Source organism: Mobula birostris, chromosome 1 (genome assembly GCF_030028105.1).
Source record: "Mobula birostris isolate sMobBir1 chromosome 1, sMobBir1.hap1, whole genome shotgun sequence".
Taxonomy (NCBI): Eukaryota; Metazoa; Chordata; class Chondrichthyes; order Myliobatiformes; family Myliobatidae; genus Mobula; species Mobula birostris.
This window is the reverse complement of record NC_092370.1, coordinates 75,510,515-75,523,170: the sequence shown is the minus strand read 5'-3', so window position 1 is coordinate 75,523,170 and position 12,656 is coordinate 75,510,515. Positions and strand designations below refer to the sequence as shown.

The following is a 12,656-nucleotide window of genomic DNA, read 5'->3' as shown; positions in this document are numbered from 1 at the left end:
CATTCCAACATGTCGATTCATGGCCTCCTCTTGAGCCATGAAGAGACCACCGTCGGAGAGCAGGAGCAGGAGTACATGCCACCTGGTTATCCTCCAACCTGATGACATGAATATTCATTTCTCTTTCCAGTAAAAAAAATTTCCCACCCCATCCCCTCTTCTCCACTCTAACCCCATACCTCTTCTCACCGGCCTATCACTTCCCCTTGGGTCCCCTCTCCCTTCCCTTTCTCATATGATCCACTCTCCTCTTCCATCAGATTCCTTCAATTCCATCCCGTTACCTTTCCCACCCACCTGCCTTCACCTATCACTTTTCTGGCTATCCTCTTTCCCCTACCCCTCCCACCTTTTTATTCTGTCTTCTTCTCCCTTCCTTCCCAGTCCCGAGGAAGGGTCTTGGCCCGAAATGTTGACTGTTTATTCATTACCATAGACTCTGCCTGACCTGCTGAATTCCTCTGACATTTTGTGTGTGTTGCCAATAATTGTACAGTTTTTCTCAAAGGTTTGGATTAGACATCAAAAGTTTTTTGGGCAGTGAGACAAAATTTGAGAAGGAGTAAAAACAACAGTTCTAATAGCATTAAAAACAAGTCTAAAGATGCAAATTCTCTAAACTTTAGATGAATGAGTGATAAACTTATTGCAGAATACAAGATGCTTACAGTGGTTAACAGGGTGATAGATGCTGGTGTTTCCACTGGCCGTACTGTCTACAACCAAGGGTCACAGGTCAATTATTTACAGACACCAGCTATTTTCATTCTACGTCTGCTTCCCACATTGACATAACTGTCCACGACCTCCTCTGCTGCCGAGTATGTGGGGTGAGTGTCTTGTTTCTACTTCTGTTTCATATCATGTTCCGGAGTGTAAAAACTTGCAATGGAGCATCGGATAGCACTGCTGCCTCTTAGCTCAGGAGACCCACGTACAATCCTGACCTCTGACGTTATTTGTGTGCAGTCTGCATCCTCTCCCCATCAGCACACAGGGTTCCCCTGGATGTTCTAGTTTCCTCCCACGTCCCAAAAGGATGCAGATTTGTAAGCTGAAAGGTTACTGTAAATTACTGCTTGTGTGCAAGTTGGTGAAAGGAATAGCAGAAAGCTAAGATGAATATATCTAATTCATTACTTAACACAAATCCACCACTAACTTCAGCCACCAATGAAGACCACAAGATATATGAGCAGAATTAGGCCATTTGGCCCATCGAGTCTGCTCCACCATTTCATCATGGCTGATCCAGTTTTCCTCTCAGCTCCAAGCTTCTGCTTTCTCACTGTATCCCTTCATGCTCGGACCAATCAAGAATCTATCAACTTTTGCCTTAACTATACATACAGACTTGGCTACCACAGCTGCCTGTGGCAAAGAATTCCACAGGTTCACCACCCTCTGGCTAAATAAATTCCTCCTCATCTCCATTCTAAAAGGATACCCCTCTATTCCGAGGCTGAGTCCACTGGTCTTAGACTCTCCCACCATAGGAAACATCCTTTCCACATCCACTCTATCAAGACCTTTCACTATTCGATAGGTTTCTATGAGGTCACCTTTCATTCTTCTGAATTCTAGTGAATGCAGGCCCAAAGCCATCAGATGCTCTACATTTGACAAGCCACTCAATCCTGGAATCATTTTTATGAACCTCCTTTGAACCCTCTCCAGTTTCAGTTAATCCTTTCCAAGATAAGGGGCCCAAACCTGCCCACATTACATACTTGCTTTTATATTCTAGTCCTCGCAAAATGAATGCTGACATACCAGTTCAAATCATTAGCCATTTATTTCAGGTAAACATTTATGTCTTGCTTTTTTAATCTTTGTACTTTGCAGTATTTTGAGTTTGCATTCAACTGTTTCTGCATCATTTTCTGTATCATTGAATGTTTAAGTAATTATTTTACTCCAATTATTTTTCAAAATTAGTAAATGGTCAGCAAAAAGGAATTTCAATGGAGTAACACAGTTGGGTTAAAATCACTAAATCAAAGTATTGAGTACAGGAGTTGGGGTGTTATGTTGAAGTTGTACAAAATGTTGTTGAGGCCTAATTTGAAGTATTGTCTGCAGTTCTGGTCACCTCAAAGTAAACCTATTCTCAATGTACATACTAGTCACCATATACCTCCCTGATATTACAGGAAAGATATCAATAGGATTGAAAGAGTACAGAGAAAATTTACAAGGATGTTACCGAGACTTGAGTTGTAGAGAAAGGCTGAAGAGGTTAGGACTTTATTCCTGGGATCATAGGAAAAAGAGGGGAGATTTGATAGAGATATACAAAAGTATGAGGGGTATAGATAGTATTAATGATAGGGATATACAAAAGTATGAGGGGTATAGATAGTATTAACAATAGAGATATACAAAAGTATGTGGGGTATAAATAGTACTAATGATGGAGATATACAAAAGTATGAGGGGTATAGATAGTACTAATGATAGAGATATACAAAAGTATGTGGGGTATAGATGGTATTAACGCAAGCAGGCTTCCGGTAAGATGGTGGCATGTTCGAATGCAGCGGCCTCTCGGGGCCAGCCAAAGTTGTTTTTGTCTTTTCTAAGCATCTTGTTTTACGATTGCAGGACAATGCTGGACATTGAGAACCTCAGGTACTGCAGGTCTACCCCAATCAGCAAGTTGGTCATTGGCAGAAGAGGTCAGACTGGTGTGAACCATGTTACTGCCTGTTACAGGAAGAAAGACAGCAGAATTGATGCACAAAGGCAGTTTGCAGTCTAACTGCGAGTGATTTTCTTAGACATTTCTTTTGCAATCGCAAGACCCTGTTAAACATTGATAATGCAGACTGCTGCAAATTTGATTCCCTTGTTTATTGGGGAGACAGACAGCGGGGTAGCTGCATGGCTTCAGATGCAGCGAGGACTAGACCTCAAGCCGCAGGCTTGCCTGTTGCACCAGTCCAGGAGAGGAGACGCCAAAAGCGATGTCTATGCTGGGTTGGGGTCTGGCTGCTCCCCATCGATGCTGTCCTCCAGTGTTCGATCTGTGGAATGACAAGCTGGATCGTGTCCGTGTGTACGTTTCTTTGTGAACTTCTGAGAACTGCTTGTTTTTGCTGATAACCCCTATGCACTATCGGCTTACAGGACTCGGGCTATACATATTTTTCTTGTGTGACTGTATGTTTACTTGCTATCTTGCATGTGCTATATGTTCCTTTTGCTGTGCATGACTGATGGTACTGTGTTTTGCACCTTGGCCCCAGAGTAACACTGTTTCGTTTGGCTGATATTATGGGTGTTCATGAATGACATGAACAAAAGTATGATGGGTATAGATAGCGTAAATGCAAGCAGGCTTTTTCCACTGAGGTTAGATGAAAACTAGAGGTCATAACACAAGGGTGAAAGGTGAAATATTTAAGGGAAACATGAGGAGGAGTGGTGAGACTATGGAACGAGCTACCAGTGGAAGTAGTGGATGCGGGTTTGATTACAACACTTAAGAGATGTTTGGATAAGTACATGGATGAGAGAATGCTTGCGCTCATTCACCAAACCAAAGACCAAGACAATCAGCCCATTCAGTCTATACCAGCTCTTCACACAATCTCTCCAATTAGACCAACAAACAATCTGCCAGGGTGTAGGGTGAAAGGAATTATCGACACGGGGTCAAAATATCAACAATTTCTCCCCCACCCCCCCCCCCACAAATGGTGCTTGGCCCTTTGAGTGAGATTGCATGTGGCTCCAGATTCCAGCATCTGTAGTCTTTTGTGTCTCCATTTTACTCCTCCACTCTGAAGTGTCTTGAAGGAGTTCCCACTCTTAATAAGTTCTTCTCCTCTCCAATGGGATTTCTGAGACTCTTTATCACGGCTCCCTCTGTGATCTCTGCTGCTCCCCTGCTCTTCAACCCAACTATTTCGCACCCCTTCCCCTCTCCTCTCGATACTGACCATCTCCCCTCTACTTTTGATGCAAGCTCTTGACCCGAAATGTCAACAACTCCTTCCCCTCAGAGCTGCTGAGTTCTTCCTGCAGGTTGTTTGTTGCTCCGGGTTCCATCAGCTGTTGTCTCTGGTGTCTCCTATTAGACCCCCTGTTTGCTGCTCTGCTTCCTAATTTTAGCCTTTCTAAATATTTATCCAATTCCCTTTTGAATCTGCTTTCACCGCGCTCTTGTGCAGCACATCCCAGATCTCAGTGCGGGATGTTTCTCTTCACCCATTCCCACAGTGTGTGAGGATTCCCTTCCATCGGGTACCTGACTTCCTCACCATGAGAAACAAACTCTTGTTACTGGTCATGTGGGCAGACCCTCATTACTCAGAGCATTGCGATTTTAGATCGGCCCTTGACCTTGCTTCTTTGAGAAGAGCCATAGTCAGTACAGTCTCTCCACAGCCAAAACTCCTCATTGCTTGGACCTATCGAGTCAGTGTATCAGAGAGCAATAGAGTGCATCAGCACAGAAGCACTCCCTTCAGCTCACCATGTCCATGTGGCCAGCAAATACCCATCTATCACCACTTTGTCCATAGCTTCCTATGCCTTGGAGATACAAGAGCTCCTCCAGATATTTTTCATGTGAGTCTCTGCCTCCATTATTCCCTCAGGGAGTATGTCCAGATTCCAACCACTCCATGGATGAGAGAATTATCCTTCATATGTCCTCTGAACCTCCTACCCCTATAGCTTCTAGCTTTAGACTCTTCTGCAACAGGAAAATGTTTCCAATCATTATGCCCCTCATAATTGTGTGCATCTCGATCAGGTATAGCCCCCCCCCCATCAGCATTCCCTGCTTAAAGGAGAATGGACCCAGCCTGATCTAACACTTCATCCCAGGCACCCTCCACTCCCTCTCCAGTGCAGTCACATTACATGTTAGTGTGGAGACCAGGAGTGCACTCAGAGCTCCAGTATCCCCTCCTGAAGCCTTTCTCAAGTGATGGTCAGGATGAAAAAAAAACAACAAAGATGTCAGCAAAGGACAGGTGACCATCCCTCAGAGTCAGGTACTGACCTGACCAAAGTTGAGGGTGACGTTGACTTGATTGTAGTGAAGTCCACGAGACAGAGGAGGGCTTTGCCACCAGCGTTCAGTGCCATCGATGGCGTTGGTGACCGCATGGGCTTTGTATGCGTCGTCAGATAAACAGTGGTCACAGAACTGCCCCTGAAGAGAGAATTTCAGGATTAATTTAAAACTGAAGGGAGAACTCATATTTAACAGGCTGTATAGTTCCAAGTAACATTCTGCATACTAATTAGGCCATTACTTAAATAATTAACATAATAATAAGGCTCCAATGAACCTAAAACATCACTCAGTTTCCCTCTCCACAGATGCTACCTGGCCTGTTGAATATTTCCAGCATTTTCTATTTTTATTTCAGATTCTAATTATCTGCTTTTCTTTTGCTTTTCAAACAGTAAACCAAAATTTATGCAAAGGTTTTTCCTCTTATTCTGTTGTTTTTGAGAGATTTCTGATCCTCATTTTCCCCTGTGACTTTCACCTTGAAGCATACGAACCCTCCAGCTGTTTCCCCGTACCTTTTGTAACTGGGGAACTAGTTTACTATTGTCATGTGTACCGAATATATGAAAAACTGCTTTTTAAGGCCCTCCATACAGATCAATTAATCACATCAGTACATCATGGAAGTACAACAAAACTAACAGAATGCAGGATAGTGTTACAGTTGCAGAAAAAGTGCAGGGCAAGCAGACAATAAGGTGCAAGGCCAGATTGGGAGATCAAAAGTTCATCTTCAACATTCAAGAGATCTATTCCACAGGAAGATGGAAGCTGTCCTTGAGCCTAGTGATGTGCTTTCATGCTTTTGTATCTTCTGCCCAATGGGAGGGGGAGAAGAAAGAATGCCCAGGGTGGGTGGGCCCTTTGATTATACTGGTTGATCTACCAAGGCAGTGAGAAGAGTAAAAAGAAAGAAAGTCCATCACCTTCCTCTGGTGCTCCTCTCCCTTTCCTTTCTTCCATAGTCTTCCTCCGCTCCTATCAGATTCCCCCTTCTTCAGCCCTTTATCTCCTACACCAATCAACTTTCCAGCTCTTTATTTCACCCAGTTTCACCTGTCACCTACCACCTTGTACTTCCTCCCCCTCCCCCATAGTCTTACTCTGACTTCTCATCTTTCTTTCCAGTCCTCACGAAGGGCCTTGGCCTGAAACATTGACTGTTTACTCTTTTCCTGGCCTGCTGAGTTCCTCCAACATTTTGTGAGCGTAGGAAGAGTCCACAGAGGGGAGGCTGATTTCTGTGATGGACTGAGCTCCATTCACAACTCTACAGTTTCTCCTGACCACAGGCAGATCCGTTGCCGTACCAAGCCACAATGCATCCGGATCAGATCCGTTGCCGTACCAAGTTGGATGTATCCGGATCAGATGCTTTGCTGTACCAAGCCACGATGCATCCGGATCAGATCTGTTGCCATACCAAGTTGGATGCATCCGGATCAGATCCTTTGCCGTACCAAGCCAGGATGCAACTGGATCAGATCCGTGGCCATGACAAGCCACGATGCACCTGGATCAGATCCATTGCTGTACCAAGCCGGGATGCATCCGGATCAGATCCGTGGCAGTGACAAGTCACGATGCATCCAGATCAGATGCTTTCTGTGGTGCATCAACAGAAATTGATGAAAATCAAAAAGACATGGATAGGAAAGGATTAGAGAGAGATGTGCCAAACGCCAGCAGATGGGACCACCAATCTATGGGAATGTCATAGATAAATGAAAACACATCAGAAACTACCATTAAAGTAACACATTACCACTATTACAGCAACAGTTGTTCCTCTCTGTGCCTTGTGGCAACATTGCCACTTCTTTAGCATTTGTCTGTTTTTTTTACAAGGTCGCTCAACCCAGCACGGATGGAAAGCGTGCAAGGAACTGGCCGGATTCAAACCCGGGACTAATCGCCTCAAAGTCCAGTGCTGATGCCACGACACCACCAATGACCCAGGTTCAATTCCGCCGCGGTCTGTAAGGAGTTCGTATGATCTCCCTGTGACTACGTGGGTTTCCCCATCTACATCGGTTTCCTCCCACGTTCTAAAGATGAGTGCTGTGGGTTCATTGGGCTAGAAGGACCTCTTCCTGTGCTGCGCCCTTAAATAAATAATAAATAAATAAGATGAAAACCAGCAGCAAATTGAGAAGAGGCTGCACAGGATAGGCTCGAGTATGGGGTCTGGTGAGTGGCAGCATCAAGGACAAGGAGGCAGAACTGTGAAAATATAGTTTGGCTGCTTTGTTTTTAGTTTATCTGTTCCCTCGGTGTCCCGTGCTCAGTACCAGAGAGGTGATCATAAACTGACCCCACAGCATAAACACTGACCCACTCTATCAGCAGAACACCAAGTGTCTGTTAAAGGCTCCAAGATTCAATTGCCAAAAGAAACGTCCCAACAACAATAAACTGGTCCTCCTCGTGATCTGGCTTTAGAATGCAAATCACCATTTGACACACACTTCTGCATAGAGTAATACAAAACTGTTTCACACGAATGGGCTCATTACATTAAGGAGATTAGTCTTTACTTGTGGGTAAGCTCCATGCAGCGTACAGCATCTGAGAGAACCTTACATTTCAGACACATTAAATGTCTAATATTGGAGAGAAAGCATTTGAGATGAAGGGAGGAAGTTCATAGGACAGCTGCAAGGCACCTGTTTTTAAATAAAAACACAGAGTCGTGTGTGCCCGGAACAGGCTGTCAAGAGTGGTGCTGGAGTCAGATATGACGGGCATTTAAGAGTTTCTTAGATAAACATATAAATATAGAGAGAATAAAAGGATATGGATATTTTAAGACTTTAACACAATAAGACACAGGAGCAGGTTAGGCCATTTAGCCCATTGAGTCTGCTCCATCATACTCAAAGTGTGAGGTGAGGTGAGGAATTTCAGGGTACTGGACAGTTTCCCTGATGATAACATCAACAGCAAGTGCAGCCAACTGCAGTTCCTGACCGACATGGTCAAGCAACTGAAGAAGGAGCTGAATATACTCGGGACCATCCAGGAGGCTGTAAACCTCATAGATGAGGCTTTTACTAAGGGGGTCACACCCAGAGATCGGGCTTCAGATAGTAGATGGGCAACCACTAGGAGAACTAAAGGGAGTAAACAGCTGATGCAGGGTTCCCCATGGCCATTTCCCTTCAGCAACAAGTATAACCGTTTGGATTCTGCTGGGCGGATGACCTATCAGCGCACAGCAACAAATGCCAAGCTAGTGACACTGTAGCTGGCTCTGAGGCTCAGCAGGGAAAGGTAAAGGCAGGCAGAGCAATAGTGATTTGATAGTTAGGGGGAGGAACAGGAGATCCAGTAGCCACGAAAAAGACGCCAAGATGGTGTGTTGCCTCCAAGGTGCTACGGTCGAGGATAGCTCACAGCGGCTGCAGAAGACTCTCAAGAGGGACGGTGAGCAGCCAAATGTCATGGTACACATTGATGTCAGGGGGTAGGAAGGGGGAAAAAGGGGTCATGCGCAGTGATTATAGGGAGTTAGGGAAGCGGCTGAGGAGCAGGATCTCCAAGGTATAATCTCTGGATTTCTCCCAGTGTCACATGCCAGTCAGGGCAGGAGTAGCATGATGGTACAGATGAACGAATGGCTGAGGGAGTGGTGCAGGGGGGCAGGGTTTCAGATATCTGGACCATTGGAATCCCTTTGGGGAAGGTACAAAAAAGACAGTTACACCTGAACCAAAGGGGGACCAAAATCTTTGTGGGCAGGTTTGTCAGAGCTGTTGGGAGCACTTAAACTAGTTTGGTAGGGGGATGTGAACTGGAGTGACAGGGCTGAGGATTGTATTGAAAGGACAGGCAGGTAGGCAGAGGGGGTGGAGTGCGCCTGTTGGTAAAATCAGATCAAATACCTAGGAAGAGGTGACATAGGACTAGAAGATGTTGAATCCTTGTGGGTAGAGTTAAGAAACTGCAAGAGTAAAAAGACCCTGATGGGAGTTATATGACACTCGAACAGTAGCCAGGATGCGAGATATAAATTACAACAGGAGATAGAAATGGCATGAAATAAAGCCATTGTTATGATAGTCATGGGGGATTTCAATATGCAAGTAGATTTGAAAAACTAGGTTGGTGCTGGATCCCAAGAGAGGAAATTTGTAGAATACCTATGAGATGACTTTTTAGAGCAACTTGTGGTTGAGCCCACTAAGGGAAAGGCAATTACCAGATTTGATTAGGGTTCTTAAGGTAAAAGGGATAGCAATCATAATATGATAGAATTCACCCTGTAGATTGAGAGGGAGAAGATAAAAATCAGGTGTATCAGTATTACAGTGGAGTAAAGAGAATTACAGAGGCATGGGAGAGGAACTGGCCAAAGTTGATTGGAAGGGAACACTAGTATAGATAATGGCAGAAGAGCAATGGCTGTAGTTTCTGGGGGAAATTCAGAAGGCAAGGGACAGATACATCCCAAAGACAAAGCGATATTCTAAAGGGAGGATGAGGCAACCATGGCTGACAGGGGAAGTAAAAGAGAGCATAAAAGCAAATGAGAAGGCATATAATACAGCAATAATTAGTGGAAAGTTAAAGGATTTGGAAGCTTTTAAAAACCAACAGAAGGCAACTAAAAAAAACTACGAGAAAAGATGAACTTTAAAGGCAAGATATCCAATAACGTCAAAGAGGACACCAATTTTTTTCCAGATATATAAAAGACTGGATATTGGACCACTGGAAAATAATGCTGGAGAGAGTAATGAGGAAGAAAGAAATGGAAAACAAACTTAATGAGTATTTTGCATCAGTCTTCACTGTGGAAGACACTGGCAGTATGCCAGAAATTCAAGAGTGTCAGGGGCAGAAGTGAGGATTGTTGCTATCACTAAGGAGAAAATGATTGGGAAGTTGAAAATTCTGAAGGTAAGTAACTCACCTGGACCAAATGGACTACACCCCAAAGCTCTAAAAAAGGTAGTTGAAGAGATTGTGGAGGCAGTAGTAATGATCTTTCAAGAATCACTAGATTCTGGAGCAGTTCCAGAAGACTGGAAAATTAAAGTCACTCCATTCGCTTAAAAAAAGTAAGAGAAGCAGAAAAAAAGGAAATTATAGGCCAGTTAACTCGACTTCAGTGGTTGGGAAGATGTTGGAATCCCTTGTTAAGATTGAAGTATCAGGGTACTTGGGGCACATGATAAATTAGGCCAATGTCAGTACGGTTCCCTTAAGGGAAAATCTTGCCTGGAAAATCTTTTGGAATTCTTTGAGGAAAGAACAGCAGGATACAGTGGAAGTTGTTTACTTGGATTTTCAGAAGACCTTTGACAAGATACTACACACGAGGCTGCTTAACAAGCTATGAGCTCATGGTATCACAGGGAAGATTCTAGCACAGACAAAACTGTGGCTGATTGGCAGGAGGCAAAGAGCAGGAATAAAGGGAACCTTTTCTGACTGGCTGCAGGTGACTAGTGGTATTCCTTGGGGGTTGGTATTGGGACAGCTTCTTTTCACATTATATTGTGCCCATAAAGAGTATTCACCCCTCTCCCTTAGAAGTTTTCATGTATTACAATATTGAATCACAATTGATTTAATTTGGCTTTTTTGACAAGGGTTAACAAAAGACTCTTTTCATGTCAAAGTGAAAACAAATTTCTACAAATTGGTCTAAATTTTTACAATTATTAAAATAATTGATTGCATAATTATGTACCCTCTTTAAGTCAGTATTTAGTAGATGTACCTTTGGCAAGAATTACAGCCTTGAGTCTGTGTGGATGAAAAGCTCAAGCTCTGTCAGATTGCATGGGGATTGTGAATGAACAGCCTTTTCAAGTCCAGCCACAAATTCTCACTTGGATTGAGGTCAGGACTCTGACTTGACTACTCTAGGACTTCGTTGTTTTTAAGCCATTCTTGTGTATCTTTGGCCTTATGCTTGGAGTCATTGTCTTGCTGGAAAGAAATCTTCCCCCAAGTCACAGTTCTCTTGCAGACTGCATCAGGTTTTCCTCCAAGATTTCCGGGGCCTGCTGCAGTGAAGCATCCCACAGCATGATGCAGCCACTACCATACTTCACAGAAGGGATGGCGTGTTTTGCTGATGTGCAGTGTTCGGCTTACACCAAACATAGCATTTAGTCTGGTGGCAATAAAGCTCAATTTTGATTTCATCAGACCATAGAACCTTCTTCCAGCTGACTTCAGAGTCTCCCACATGCCTTCTGGCTAACTCTAGCCAAGATTTCACCACCATGTTTTATTTTCCCCAACAGTGGCTTTCTCTTTGCCATTCTCCAATAAAGCTACAACTGGTGAAGCACTCGGGCAACAGTTGTTGTATGAACAATCTCTCCCATCTCAGCCACTGAAGCTTATAACTCCTCCAGAGCTGTCATAGGTCTCTTGGTGGCCTCCCTCACTAGTCCCTTCTTGCACATTCACTCAGTTTTTGAGGACAGCTTCTTCTAGGCAGATGTACAACTGTACCATATTCTTTCCATTTTATGATGATTGACTTAACTGTATTCCAAGGGATATTCAATGACTTGGAAATATTGTTGTATGCACCTCCTGGCTTGTGCTTTTCAATAACCTTTTCATAGAGTTGTTTGGTGTGTTCTTGTGTCTTCATGGTGTAGATTTTGCACGGATACTGACTCACCAGCAGTTGGACCTTCCAGATACAGGTGTAATTTACTACAATCAATTGAAACACCTTGACTGCACACAGGTGATCTCCATCTAACCACTTATGTGACTTCTAAAACCAATTGGCTGCACCAGTGACGATTTGGTGTGTTATATTAAAGGGGTTGAGTACTTATGCAATCAATTATTTTGTGTTTTATAATTATAAGTAATTTAGATCCGTGTGGGCACGTGGCCAAGTGGTTAAGGCATTGGACTAGCGACCTGAAGGTCGTGAGTTCGAGCTCCAACTGAGGCAACATGTTGTGTCCTTGAGCAAGGCACTTAATCACATATTGTTCTTCGACGACACCAGTGCCAAACTGTATGGGTCCTAATGCCCTTCCCTTGGACAACATTGGTGTCATGGAGAGGGGAGACTTGCAGCATGGGCAACTGCTGGTCTTCCATACAACCTTGCCCAGGCCTGCACCCTGGAGAGTGAAGACTTTCCAGGCGCAGATCCATGGTCTCGCAAGACTAACGGATGCCTTTTTTAAATTTAGGTCACTTTGTAGAGATCTGTATTCACTTTCACATGAAAGAGTCTTTTTCAATCAGTGTCAAAAAAAAACAAATTAAATCCACTGTGATTCAAAGTTGTAAAATAATATATGATAACTTCTGGGGGGTGATTTCTTTTTATAGGCACTGTATTTCAAAGATTTGGATGACAGAATTGATGGTTTTGTGGCCAAGTTTGCATTCAATACAAAGATAGTTAGAGCCCAAGTAGTGTTGAGGAAACAGAGAGTCTGCAGAAGGGCTTGGACAGATTGGAAGAATGGGCAAAGAAAGATGTGGCTGATGGAATATAGTGTAGGGAAGTGTATGGTCATGCACTTTGGTAGATAGAATAAAGGCATAGCCTATTTTCTAAATGGGAAGAAAATTCAAAAATCAGAGGTGCAAAGGGTCTTGGGAGTCCTTGTGCAGGATTCCTAAAGAT

At 43.7% G+C, this 12,656-nt stretch overlaps 1 protein-coding gene across 2 annotated transcripts in view; it reads right to left on the bottom strand.

Moving 5' to 3' along the window:
• Positions 1–12,656, bottom strand: part of LOC140197350 (laminin subunit alpha-3-like) — a 320,231-nt gene that overhangs the window by 299,109 nt on the left and 8,466 nt on the right. For both annotated transcript variants that reach the window (XM_072257303.1, XM_072257312.1), the window contains exon 2: positions 5,015–5,167. In XM_072257303.1, the coding sequence (XP_072113404.1) occupies positions 5,015–5,167 (153 nt within the window). The remainder of the gene's footprint in view (positions 1–5,014; positions 5,168–12,656) is intronic.